Below are 14,548 nucleotides of genomic sequence, written 5' to 3' on the forward strand. Positions count from 1 at the left end.
ATTAATTCACAAAAACATTTTGGAACTTTTAAATTTTTTATTAAAGTACAAATAAACACATAAATAACAATAATAAATCACAAATACATAATGAGGTCAAATGCTGATGGCACTAGTGCAAAAGAATGGAAAGTAAACAGATTCAGAACACTGACTTCGCCTTTCCAGCATAATTCAAAACAATTCTTAATAAAAAAATAAAATCTAATCTAGCATTAATATTATAGTATACTACTATATAAAATAGTATTATAATAATTACTTATTGCCAATAAGAATTTTCATAAAGGGTGCCATTTTAAAGCTATTCTTAGTGTAGAATTCGAATTATGTGGATGGGATTAACTCCAGAAATTGTTATTTATATGACGAAAACGGCGTGCTTTTATTTATGAAATGTTCACTGGAAGTACGTTCGCTAAGCCGCTAACCATAAGCTCTGCAAAAAAAAAGCACCTTTTAACCGCAAGTTTGCGTTTTGGAGAAGACTGCCAATATTTTATAGTAGGCTAAAGTAGGTTGCCTTTTTTTCTCATTATCCTAAAATGTAGCAATGCTAATGTTTACAATGTTAATATACTGGACTGTCTCAGGAAATTAGAATACACAATATTCTAATTTTTTGAGACAGTCCTGTGTATATATACAGGACTGTCTCAGGAAATTAGAATACACAATATTCTAATTTCCTGAGACAGTCAGAATACACAATATTCTAATTTCCTGAGACAGTCAGAATACACAATATTCTAATTTTTTGAGACAGTCCTGTGTATATATACAGGACTGTCTCAGGAAATTAGAATACACAATATTCTAATTTCCTGAGACAGTCAGAATACACAATATTCTAATTTCCTGAGACAGTCAGAATACACAATATTCTAATTTCCTGAGACAGTCCTGTATATATACACAGGACTGTCTCAAAAAATTAGAATATTGTGTATTCTAATTTCCTGAGACAGTCCAGTAGATTTGTTTCCTTATTTTGTATGTCTGAACTTTAATTCTACGGCGTGTCGATTAACAATAAACATCTGTGAAAGGAACTGGAGTCTGATATGCCATCAACATGCACGCCCTAACGTATGCACGCACACAAGCGGCGATAAACACAGCCGTGAAAATCACAGCCAACATTTTCATTTACCGTGCGATAAATGGACTCATTGGATATCGCGACAGGCTTAGCAACTTCAATAAAACATGTCGTTAGTTAGTTAGATGAACTTACGACGTTACGAATGTTTTGGCCACTCTGGTGCGCTTTTTTGGGTTTGTGCCGCTTTAGCTGCTTGCATACCGAGCGTCAACTCAACTTTCCATGCATATGGCGGAAAACACTCAGCTGACTTGAAGTTCCGCTCTGAAACCCCCAATTTAGCCAACTTTCAAAATTGTCCGATATGCATGTGTGATACATTCATTGGAAAGCTTAAAATATGTATTTTCTTGGGGAAAAAACATTTTGAACAGGGGGGAATTTAAAAAAAAAAAAAAAAAAGTTTTTTAAACAGCAAAACCCTATCTGGAGGTGAGATCACGCGAGAACAGAATTACAGAAGCCATGACTTTAACGAGATATTATTACGTACTTACCTTGTTTTGATCCAAAAACTCCATGTAGCATGTATCACTGAGTGTCAAGACACAGCTGTGAATGGCCACATTTGGATTTTGGGGGGATTTTACGGGTAAAACATGGTAATATAACAAGGGTCGCAATGCAGAAATCGCAGACATCAAGGAGTGGTCGAGATTTTCTTTTTCATATATTTACCCTTTTAAACGTCCCCCCCCCCCCCCCCCCCCAATTTTTTAGTTTGGATCGATTATTTATCATCTAACATATCGGAGAAAATGCGACAGTAACAAAAAAAAAAAAAAAACAATTAAGCGATAGTTATGAGGTAGATATCCGTGACTTTTTTACAGACGCCATTTTTTCACTGTGACATTATTTGTTTAAAAGTTTAAGTTATGCGAGTGAATAATTTTTTTTGTCGTTTTTTTTTTTTTTTTTTTAAACAAAATAGGAGACATCAATCAATTAATAATTCTAAGCTAAAAACGACAGACATTTTGAATAATAAATTAATTACCTTCGTTTTATGGCCGGGTTGAAACAAAAGCAGTTGCGCGACGTCTGTAAACGGGGCTTTTTAGGGTAAAACGGACAAATTAAAAATAGTTCGGGGGCTTAATGCGCCATGAATCTGCTATGGCAGTATATAGACATATTGTTCTATCAAACACAACAGTTGTTTTAGCTTAAAATACAGCAGTTTCTTTTAAAGAGGAGTGCAAGAGCAGAAACTGCTTTTTCAGTCTTGTCTGTGTTTTCCGCCATTTAGATTTTTCAACTCTTCATTAACCGTCAACGGGATGTTGTGCTCGTCGACGCAATTACGTCATCGACTACGTCGACTAGTCGAGACAACGCTAATATAAGCGTTTTTGAATATTTTCACGCTTGGTTACCTGTCAGAGATGAGAGCGCCCAGTACTCTGCTCGCATCTCCTGCGCCACCTGAAGGGCGTCCTGTTCAATCTTCAAGTACTGAGCAGGTGACTGCACAAAAACAGTAAAATGATCATAATTCTGTTCAAACTAGCATCTACTAATTCGATTTTTTTTGGGGAAGCATAAATAATGCTGCCAAACAGAGCTCATAAAGTCAAAGTAAAATAAAAAGAGTTGCAAGGCTTGCTAAAAGAGTAGCAGACGTACACTCTTATCTTTCTTGGTGCCAACAAGAAACAGCTGAACTGCTGTGGGGTCGTTCTCTCTCAGGGCATCTTCAAGCCATTGCCTGAAGAAAAAAACAACACAACAACTTACTAATACTGTACGTACTACATACATTCTAACTAGTGATGAACCTAACAAATGGACCTAGCGCAAAACCACGCTCCCAAATTGCAAAAGTCCATTACCTAGACGTAGAGTTACAGAACATAGGGTACAGTGGGGCAATTAAGTATTTAGTCAACCAATTGTGCACGTTCTCCTACTTGAAAAGATAAGAGAGGCCTGTAATTGTTAACATGGGTAAACCTCAACCATGACAGACAGAATGTGGAGAAAAAAAAAGACCATCCCATTGTTTGATTTTTAAAGAATTTATTTCCAAATTAGAGTGGAAAATAAGTATTTGGTCACCTAAAAACAAGCAGGATTTCTGGCTGTCAAAGAGGTCTAACTTCTTCTACCGAGGTCTAATGAGGTTCCATTCGTTACCTGTATTAATGGCAACTGTTTTAACTCATTATCGGTATAAAAGACACCCATCCACAACCTCAGTCAGTCACACTCCAAACTCCACTATGGCCAAGACCAAAGAGCTGTCGAAGGACACCAGAGACAAAATTGTAGACCTGCACCAGGCTGGGAAGACTGAATCTGCAATAGGTAAACGCTTGGTGTAAAGAAATCAACTGTGGGAGCAATTATTAAAAAATGGAAGACATACAAGACCTCTGATAATCTCCCTTGATCTGGGGCTCCATGCAAGATCTCACCTTGTGGCGTCAAAATGATTACAAGAATGGTGAGCAAAAATCCCAGAACCACACGGGGGGACCTAGTGAATGACCTGCAGAGAGCTGGGACCATAGTAACAAAGGCTACTATCAGTAACACAATGCGCCGCCAGGGACTCAAATCCTGCACTGCCAGACGCTGAAGAAAGTACACGTCCAGGCCCCTTGGAGATGCTGGTACCAATGTTGTTTATAAAAATGCTACGTCATTTGAAAGAGTCAGAGATTTGTTGATACACTCAAAAGCTGCACCAACAAATCAGCCCCTGACATAAATTAGAAAAAACTTTAGGATCAAACGGTATTTCAATATGCCTAAAAGACAGACAAATGAGTCAGAAAAGCAACAATGACAACAAGGAATGTTTTGGACAACTAAATATGGTAAGCTAAATAGGCGGCCGTGCCAATCTTTTTTTATGTTTTACAAGTTAGACCTGTTGAGAAACTAATTGCTGACTGTAAGTCCCACCTGTGGTTATGTTGACAATTGCCCGTGCTGTGCAGAGTATAGCCTAAATAAGTCTAAATTGTTGTCATAACATTGATACCATGGATTAATGCTTTTAATTTTTTTATGATTGTTTTGCTGGTACTATGATTCCATCTCTGAAATTGAGGCTTATAAGTCCCACAGCAAGTGGCAAGTGGGCATTTGCATGTTGTTACAGCACCATTTCGGCTTATATTCCCGGACCTGTGTCCGTCTCGTCATCTCTGCGCTGTCATATGTACTTTGTGTTCCGGGACCTTGTGATTTACAAATTAAGCACTGGGTCCATTGTCACTATTCTGAACCAACCAAACTAACTTGGAGTATAAATTAAACATGTTACCTGGTGTGCTCCAAAGACGCCACATCAGTAACATCAAACACGATGATCACAACTGGAAGAAAAAGCAGAGTGACATCCATTGCAGTTTTGCAAACGCGTACCAACAATTGGTGCCAGAAAATACGGAGTTGAACTGGAATGACAAAAACTTGTTCCTGAGGTTGCACTATCAGATAAATCCCAAAAAGTATAATTACCATAAATGAATCAATAAAATTATTTAGAATGGGGGCAAAGTATTATTTTGAGGTTCTTAACTCCAGTCAACTGAAATTTTGTATAGTATTTAACTACAACCATTGAGAACGATAGACGTCTAATTCATTTAAACTAGAACTGCCAGCTTCTTCCTTTCAAAATGGATTGAACGTCTAGCGCTGCCAATTTTGGAGTGACAAGCAGACATGTGCCGGTTTTCAAGGTATACCGTGGTATGAAAACTTAACGGTTTCAAGACCACAAATATTTTCCATCAAACCGTCTCTAAGGTATTAGCTATTTTTTATGTCCCAAAATTGCAGAGAGAAATTTCTCGCTTGCAGCTGCAAGGCTCAACACTCAACAACCGGTTGTTACTCAGTGTCAGTGATTCAGCTGTGCTACAGTATGGCGGGAGGAGGTGAAACTCCTGAACTTTTTACCCCATCAAAGAAAACGAAATCGCTAGTATGGGAAAACTTCGGCTATAGAAAAGTTACAGATGGCCGCGGGTTACAGGAGGAGGGCCAACCGACATGTACAACATGTTTGCGGAGAATGGCTGCCGAAGAGGCAATACCTCTAATACGATTTCGTACTTTTACAAAATAAAGGTTAGTAAACACTGTCATGAATGTTTCCCACCAGCTACGAGAGTTAACACTAGCATGTTTAATGTGTCCAGCAGTGGTAAAACATGTGTTTTTTTTTCTCTTTGGCAACTGTCTGTGTTGAGAAAGACAGTGTGTGTATAGTGTAAACATGATACGAGTCATACATACGTTCTCTTTATGGAAAATTATTTTTGTTCCGATAGTAATAATGTTGAGCTGGGGCTGTGGTGGACTGCATTTATTTTCATTTTATTTAGAATACTTTGTTTTGTTTTTAAATTTATTTTAACTTAACGTTAGATTATACTTATGTCCCAATTCTAATGCTAATATATTTTGAAAAATAAAAATCCTGTTCAATGGAAAAAAGTTGTTTTTTTTAAAACCTAGATATCGCAAAGCAACACATTTTAGAGCTGTAATTGCAATACCGTGATACCATAAAACCATGATATTTTTGCTTAAGGTTAACATACCATCAGAATCTCATACCTGCACATGCCTACAAGCTGTATAGATAACCCCACCCTTCACTCACCTTGCGCTCCTCTGTAATACGTTGAAGCGATACACTTGAATCTCTCCTGACCTGCCGTATCCCACCTGAAATATCCAGTCAAAAAAAAAAAAAAACGCAAACTCACAGTGGATTCACACATGTTCTGTTATGTACCGTATTTTTCGGAATACAAGTCGCACTTGAGTATAAGTCGCACCAGCCATAAAAGGCCCAACGACGGGGGAAAAAACATACAGTGGGGCAAATAAGTATTTGGTCAACCACCAAGTTCTCCTACTTGAAAAGATTAGCGAGGCCTGTAATTGTCAACATGGGTAAACCTCAACCATGAGAGACAGAATGTGGAAAAAAACAGAAAATCCCATTGTTTGATTTTTAAAGAATTTATTTCCAAATTAGAGTGGAAAATAAGTATTTGGTCACCTACAAACAAGCAAGATTTCTGGCTGTCAAAGAGGTCTAACTTCTTCTAACGAGGCTCCACTCGGTATAAAAGACACCTGTCCACAACTTCAGTCAGTCACACTCCAAAATCCACTATGGCCAAGACCAAAGAGCTGTCAAAGGACACCAGAGACAAAATTGTAGACCTGCACCAGGCTGGGAAGTAGAGCTGGGCGGTAAACCGAAAATTTACCGTCACCGAAATTCTTCACGATGACCGACGTAATTTTGACCATGTCGGTAAATTCGGTAAATTAATAAAACAAGAAAATAGTCTTTTCATCCCGCTTTGACTCTGTGTTGTTCGCCTATGTTCATTCCCCTTTAAGAAAGCAGTGAATGTACTCACGTAGGGAGTCACGTGATCATCAGGAAGCCAATCAAACAGAAGCCCGGCAAGCTAACGCTAGCAGCTAATGCTACAAGCAAAACGTGATGGAGTGTGGCTTAAGGGAGGTTCGCCAAACTTTCACCCGACATTTAATAGACTCTTGGTGGCATCCAGACGGGCTTTCACCCGCTGTACTCCCTTGTTCTCACGATTTCCAGAGATGGTGCTTTCATTGCTTTCTACTGGTAGCCAGGCCACAGGCTAACGCTAGCGCCTAACGCTAGTGGCCGCTAGCGGCTAACGCTACAAATGAACGTGATGGAGTCGGATAGCGGCTCTAACCTTGTCAAAACGGCTGAACTTAATCAGTGGATTGTGCACGGACTGCATCTAGCAATTACTATGTCGCGTTATTTTGTATCTGACTGTGTGTGATTTCTCTGATAGCTTTTGTGATGGTAAAGCATTCAGCATTAAGCACAATCCAACGGTGAAACTTGTAATATGACCGAGAAATGGCCCCAGCTATTTTTCTGTATGTGCTTAATTCTGTGTCATTATTGCTATCATAAAATCTTAAGTGTTTCATTTGCAGAAGATCAATATAGCTTTAATGTGTGTCTGTCTGTCTGTTTGGGGGTTCATGTATCCCTGCATTTATTAAAAAATGCACTAAGGGGGGGGCTGAAACCATAAAGTAAACACTTGTATTGAATAATTATGTCACAGCAGCCATTAACAATAAATTGTCTTTTTGAAGTGTACTGTTCAAGCTGCAAGTCATTTGTGTTACAATGACATGTTTGCACAGGCATATGGATTTTGACAATGTAGATTGTTCAAGCCATACACGCTGTTATAAATGCTCATACTTGAATTCTTATTGTTTACAATACATTTTTATAAACCTAATGTCTAGACTGCATGTACAATTGTTAAATATATCAAATTGAATGCTGGTAACTAAATCAACAAGAAACTGTTAATCTGTATTTCATGCATTGATTCAGATTTTCAAATTATACAACAGTCTGCTTGGGCGACTTTATCGTCATTTATCGTTATCGAGGTAAATCTGCTCCATTTATCGTGATACGTATTTAAGGCCATATCGCCCACCCCTACTGGGAAGACTGAATCTGCAATAGGTAAAACGCTTGGTGTAAAGAAATCAACTGTGGGAGCAATTATTAGAAAATGGAAGACATACAAGACCACTGATAATCTCTCTCGGTCTGGGGCTCCATGCAAGATCTCACCCCGTGGCGTCAAAATGATAACAAGAACGGTGAGCAAAAATCCCACACGGGGGGACCTAGTGAATGACCTACAGAGAGCTGGGACCACAGTAACAAAGGCTACAATCAGTAACACAATGCGCCGCCAGGGACTCAAATCCTGCACTGCCAGATGTGTTCCCTGCTGAAGCCAGTACACGTCCAGGTCCGTCTGCGGTTTGCTAGAGAGCATTTGGATGATCCAGAAGAAGACTGGGAGAATGTGTTATGGTCAGATGAAACTAAAACAGAACTATTTGGTAGAAACACAGGTTCTCGTGTTTGGGGGAGAAAGAATACTCAATTGAATCCGAAGAACACCATACCCACTGTGAAGCATGGGGGTGGAAACATCATGCTTTGGGGCTGATTTTCTGCAAAGGGACCAGGACGACTGATCTGTGTAAAGGAAAGAATGAATGGGGCCATGTATAGAGAGATTTTGAGTGAAAATCTCCTTCCATCAGCAAGGGCATTAGAGATGAGACGTGGCTGGGTCTTTCAGCATGACAATGATCCCAAACACACAGCCAGGGCAACAAAGGAGTGGCTTCGTAAGAAGCATTTCAAGGTCCTGGAGTGGCCTAGCCAGTCTCCAGATCTCAACCCCATAGAAAATCTGTGGAGGGAGTTGAAAGTCTGTGTTGCCCACTTGAAAGTCCGTGTTGCCCAACGACAGCCCCAAAACATCAATGCTCTAGAGGAGCTCTGCGTGGAGGAATGGGCCAAAATACCAGCAACAGTGTGTGAAAAGCTTGTGAAGAGTTACAGAAAACGTTTGGCCTCCGTTATTGCCAACAAAGGGTACATAATGTATTGAGATGAACTTTTGGTATTGACCAAATACTTATTTTCCACCTTGATTTGCAAATAAATTCTTTAAAAAAATCAAACAATGTGATTTTCTGAGTTTTTTTTTCCACATTTTGTCTCTCATGGTTGAGGTTTACCCATGTTGACAATTACAGGCCTCTGTAATATTTTCAATTGGGAGAACTTGCACAATTGGTGGTTGACTAAATACTTATTTGGCCCACTGTATATAAGTCACACCGGAGTATAAGTTGCTTTTCTGTGGGGAAATTTACTTGATAAAATCCAACACATAGAACAGATATGTCATCTTGAAAGGCATTTTAAAATAAAAATACAATAGAGAACAACATGCTGAATAAGTGTACAGTATGATAATGTTACATGGTGCACGAACAATCAAATGCAAACGTGGCCGGTATGTTAATTTAACATAGCTATTGAGAGTTATTCAGATAACTATAGCATAAAGGACATGATAACAAGTTTACCAAACCATCAGTGCCACACCAAAAATAACACGTGAAATGATATAATAATGTGTTGATAATTTCACACATAAGTCGCTCCTGAGTATAAGTCGCACCCCCAGCCAAACAATGAAAAAAACTGCGACTTATAGTCTGAAAAATACGGTATATCACAAGAAAAAAACTTACAGCTGCAAGCTAAAAGGAACGCCGAGCACCTCGAAGCGCTCCATCTCGAAGTCCACGCCGATGGTGGCCTTGTAATTCTTGTCAAAAATGTCCTTGCAAAACCTTAACGAGAAATGAGTAACAAATAAATAGAAACGAGTAACAATCTTAACATGTGTCCATCAAATCTAACCTGTTAATTAGACAGGTTTTGCCCACAGCTAAGTCGCCAACTACGATAACCTTGGAGATTTTAAACCTGCGGAAAGCAAGACAAGATACATCAAGCAGTGAACGCCTCATAGTCACATCATGTTACACTTTTTTGTTGAACACACCCGACTGTGCCAGTGCGCTGCTCCTGGCATGCAGCTTTCACTTTGGGGTTGAAGTCGCTTTCGACATGGAGCGCGGCATCCTTGCGGAAGCACTACAGCAAAATATATGGGTTAAGGGTTAGAGTTAGGGTAGTGGGCAGGGGCGGATCCAACAGGGTGGCATGGAGGGTGGCTGCCACCATAAAAGATAGGCTGTCCACCCCAACCGGCACCGATGAAAACTTAAATTTGACATTTACCGCCATCGATTAAGTAGTGGTGTCAGTGAAGATCCTTGTGATAATAATAATAGAAAAAGTATATATACAGTGGGGAGAACAAGTATTTGATACACTGCCAATGGGTTTCCCCATTGGCAGTGTATCAAATACTTGTTTTCCCCACTGTAATATACAGTATATAGTATGAGTACATATTATAGTATAAGTGTAGATAGTATATGGCGGAAAACACAAGACTGAAAAAGCAGTTTCTGCTGTTGCACTCCTCTTTAAAAGAAACTGCTGTATTTTAAGCTAAAACAACTGTTGTGTTTGATAGAACAATATGTCTATATGCTGCCATAGCAGATTCATGGTGCATTAAGCTCCCGGAATATTTTGAATTTGCCCGTTTTACCCTGAAAACCCCCATTTACAGACGTCGTGCAACCGCTTTTGTTTCAACTCAGCCATAAAACGAAGGTAATCAATTAAATTTACTATTCAAAATGTCTGTCATTTTTAGCTTAGAATCATTAATTGATGGCTAATATTTCGTTAAAAAAAAAAAAAAACGACTTTAAAAAATTATTCACTCGCATAATTTAAATTTTTAAACAAATTACGTGACAATGAAAAAACAAATGGTGTCTGTAAAAAAAGTCACGGATATTTACCTCATAACTATCACTTGACTGTATTTTTTTGTTCCTGTCACATTTTTACGTTATGTTAGATGATAAATAATCGGTCCAAACCAAGAAAAATAGGAAAAAAGCGTTTAAAAAGGTAAATATATGAAAAAGAAAATCTCGACCACGCCTTGATGTCTGCGATTTCTGCATCGCGACCCTTGTTATATTACCATGTTTCACCCATAAAATTCCGAATAAATCCAGCTGTGGCCATTCACAGTTGTGTCTTGACACTCAGTGATACATGCTACATGGAGTTTTTGGATCAAAACAAGGTGAGTACGTGATAATATCTCGATAAAGTCATGGCGTCTGTGATTCTGCTCTCGCGTGCTCTCACCTCCAGATAGGGTTTTGCTGTTTATATATTTTTTTTTAGAAATGCCCTCCTGTTCAAACAAAATTTTTCATCCCCCGGAAAATTGAGATTTTAAGCTTTACAATGATATATCACACATGCATATCGGACAATTTTGAAAGTTGGCCAAATTGGGGGTCTCACAGCGGAACTTCAAGTCAGCTGAGTGTTTTCCGCCATATATAATAGGGGTGTGTCGAAAGCAAAATTCTTGTCCGAAATCGAAAACCAAATATTGGAAACACTTGGCCGAAAAAAAGGCTGAATAATACACTTCGCATACAATTCATTATTTATTTATTTATTTTTTGTTTTGTTTTGTTAACTGATCTGCAGCTACAGGAGGCGCCTGGTTGAAGTTAATGCTGCCAAAGGGGGGTGGCACAAAATATTAAATGTGATGGTTCACTTACTTATTTTTCCCCCTTCTGTCGTTGCCTACTATCCTCATTAAAATATGAAAACCTATAACTGTTGGGGTGGTTTTAGTTAAAGCAGGCAGTTTTTTCATCTGTGTGATTTTGACAAAGATCAGCTCACATTTGATGGTGATTTTATGCACAAATGTGAGAAATTCCAAAAGGTTCAGATACTTTTTCATGCCACTGTATACAAATCTGCCGTATGTTGACACAAGGGGTGTAACAACTAATAATGTATTGTAATTAGGGCTGTTCCGATCATGTTGTTTTGCTTTGATCGTTTTAGTTTGAGTGACTGCCGATCCCGACATTTCCCGATCCGATTGCTTTTTTTTTGCTCCTGATTCAATTCCAATCATTCCCGATAATTTTTCCCGATCATATACATTTTGGCAATGCATTAAGAAAAAAATGAATAAAACTCGGACGAATATATACATTCAACATACAGTACATAAGTACTGTATTTGTTTATTATGACAATAAATCCCCAAGATGGCATTTATATTATTAACATTCTGTCTGTGAGAGGGATCCACAGATAGAAAGACTTGTAATTCTTAAAGGATAAATGTGACTTTGTATATTGTGACTAAATATTGCCATCTAGCGTATTTGTTGAGCTTTCAGTAAATGATACTGTAGCCATGCCCAAATGCATGATGGGAAGTGCAACATTGACTGTGCGTAGTGCTACCAATTGATATACTCTGCGTTGGGAAATAACCTAGGGTGTTAAGAAAAAGATCAAATACTACCTTGCTTCCCCACATTGCTTCCCACGATATTACTAATCGTAGGGAGAAGGATTGTAAGGCCTTAACCAATTTAAAAAAAGGCTCCAAAGGCTGCCAAAATTCACTCTACACATTATACGCTGCCTTTTAGCGCTCTATATAGTTAAAACGGCGCCATTACAGATTGAGCGCGACAATGCGTGAATGGGTCGTGCAGCGCATGCATTAATTGCGTTAAATATTTTAACGTGATACATTTTTTTTTAAATTAATTACCGTCGTTATCGGGATACCTAAAGACTCTGGATGAGTGTAACATATTATGTCTGTAACGTTAAATACAATTAGAAAACTATTTAATTAAAAAATATAAATATTAAAAAAAAGGCATGTCCGATATTTTTTTGCTGATTCCGATACTTTGAAAATGACGTGATCTGACCCGATCGATCGGCGACATCTCTAATTGTAATATCGTAATTCTATGAAAATGCAAAATTATTTTATTTTCAGGATGCCGTTTTGTAGAGAAAAAAAAATGTTTTATTAACAAAATTGTCATACCCATCAAAACTGATTTGTATTTTTTATTGGTTTGGTACATTGGAACAGAGTGTATAAAATGTCTTCAACATTTTGTATTAAATCGATTGAAGGCCTTTGAATTGAATTGTCACAGAATATCATATCATTGTCCAAAGAATCCCACCAACCTCCAGAAGTTCTTGCCCCCTTCTCGACACCCCATACTTTTATAGATCTGCCCCTGTTAGTGATGGTATTAATTTGGACCCGTTTTGACACATAACAAAAGGTAAATAATTTAAAAGTTACATTTTAATTTAATTTTTGCAGAGTTAAAGTGGTGTTGATGAAGTGTTTTACGTGAGGGAGCTGCGGGATGACGCGGTCCTTGCGAACAGGTGGGAACACACTCATGGCTGAACCTCGTGTCGACATCAAGCCTGTTGGTGAAAATTGATTTACTGCAGAGGGATGTTAAGTACATTATAAGAACAAAATATCAAAACCCCCAAAAGTATAGTATTTTAGTTTCATTAAAATAAATGATAAAGACACAGACTCATCAAATTTAAAAACCTAAACAAATATATGAAAAGAAACATTGCAAATTATCTTACTGTATAAAATAGTTCAAACTAAAATCTAAAAATAAATGCTACCACTATAATGACCAACAATCAATCCTCATTAACCCTTTATAGGTGAAGTGGCTAATTTAGGTATTATAAAAAATAAATAAATAAACTTAAATTAGGCCCAAAAAGACTTTTAAAAACGCTCTGAAAATTAACCTAAATTGAAATATTTAGTTTGGCAAAAAATCAAACACATGGACTGGAGCTGTGCCTGTTGCCATGGTGACGCTAACAGACCAGCAACCGGTCGCCTTGTTTAAAACTTTGCCCATTCGCCAACCCAAAGACCCCAAGTCTCAAAATAATACACAACTTTCCAATCCTTGGGTCAGAATAGTGTCAAATTGTTCGATAGTGACTTTATTTTTATAAAAACAATGTGTGTGGTCTTCCTCGAGGGCTCTTGGAAAAGAATGCTGGGTGGGGAAAAAATGACCCACGTTGTGGAAAATACACAAAAAGCACGGAAAAAAACCCTTTTTTTTAAACAATCACATAAAGCACGGCAGGAGCAGACGACTTAAACCGGTTTATCAGTTACTTTTAATCCTATTGTTCGGAAAACGTGATAAAGGCTTCTTTTTTACGCAAATTACTAGGTTACAACTAATGTCTTTTAAAGGTAACATCGTAACAGTTGCCGTACAACACATATCACAATCGCAGTTTTAAGAGCTTAAACTAGTATATTTACGTTTTTAAGCACTTTGGGGAGAAAAAAGGAGTAAAAACTCTGAGTCAGGGAAAAAAAGACGATACCTTTAGCAAGACGAGAGAGGGTGGTCTCCCCTTTTATCCACCCTTTTCTTCACTTGAAAAGCCTAATGCTCTTTAATGCAAGGCCAACACGGTATCGCTCATAGCAGAAGTGATGAATTATGGATCTTATTGCCGAACGTTAGCCAAGTAAACCGAGGACAAAAAACAGAAGCAACAGAGAAAAGCAGCAAACCGCCACCAGAGAGTCAAGACATTTCTCTTCAGCACAGTGCGACCCCTGCTGGATGGGTTGAGAAGCTACGGGAAGTATGCCGGATGTGATTTAACAATGAATGTTATGTCTTTCGATATCTTCTATTTAAAGGGGCTTGATGTGTGAAGTTTACGGCGCAAGTAGCTGGCGGCCATCTTGCATCGGAGAACTTCGATAGCGGGCGTTGTTGTAGCGGACGAAAGGTGAGTGATTTTGTTCTCTAAAACACTCGTACTCGTTGAATTCTTGACAGGTTTACAAATTATTTATTAAATAAAAAAACGTATTACCGTGTCCATCAAAGATGAAATATGTTTGCATGCTTAGTGAAAAATGATATTGTTAATTTACTGCATCTCTGACGTTTATGAAAAACCAAGGCGTTTGAAAATTCAGCAACTGTTAGATTGTACACTATATACTATATTCATTAAACTGGCCCCAAGCA

The 14,548-nt window shown here is 38.2% G+C and overlaps 1 protein-coding gene across 1 annotated transcript in view; it reads right to left on the reverse strand.

Annotated features, from left to right (window-relative positions):
• Positions 1 to 14,130, reverse strand: part of LOC130917869 (ras-related protein Rab-34-like) — a 22,108-nt gene extending 7,978 nt beyond the window's left edge. Inside the window, exons 1-9 of the mRNA XM_057839605.1 lie at positions 13,887 to 14,130; positions 12,853 to 12,932; positions 9,556 to 9,647; positions 9,411 to 9,476; positions 9,239 to 9,340; positions 5,733 to 5,797; positions 4,383 to 4,434; positions 2,735 to 2,816; positions 2,485 to 2,575 (exon numbers count right to left, since the gene is read on the reverse strand). Of these exons, the coding sequence (XP_057695588.1) occupies positions 2,485 to 2,575; positions 2,735 to 2,816; positions 4,383 to 4,434; positions 5,733 to 5,797; positions 9,239 to 9,340; positions 9,411 to 9,476; positions 9,556 to 9,647; positions 12,853 to 12,927 (625 nt within the window). The 5' untranslated portion in view covers positions 12,928 to 12,932; positions 13,887 to 14,130. The remainder of the gene's footprint in view (positions 1 to 2,484; positions 2,576 to 2,734; positions 2,817 to 4,382; positions 4,435 to 5,732; positions 5,798 to 9,238; positions 9,341 to 9,410; positions 9,477 to 9,555; positions 9,648 to 12,852; positions 12,933 to 13,886) is intronic.
• Between the last annotated feature and the right edge of the window lie 418 nt (positions 14,131 to 14,548).

The sequence above is a fragment of the Corythoichthys intestinalis genome, chromosome 6, assembly GCF_030265065.1.
Source record: "Corythoichthys intestinalis isolate RoL2023-P3 chromosome 6, ASM3026506v1, whole genome shotgun sequence".
Lineage (NCBI taxonomy): Eukaryota > Metazoa > Chordata > Actinopteri > Syngnathiformes > Syngnathidae > Corythoichthys > Corythoichthys intestinalis.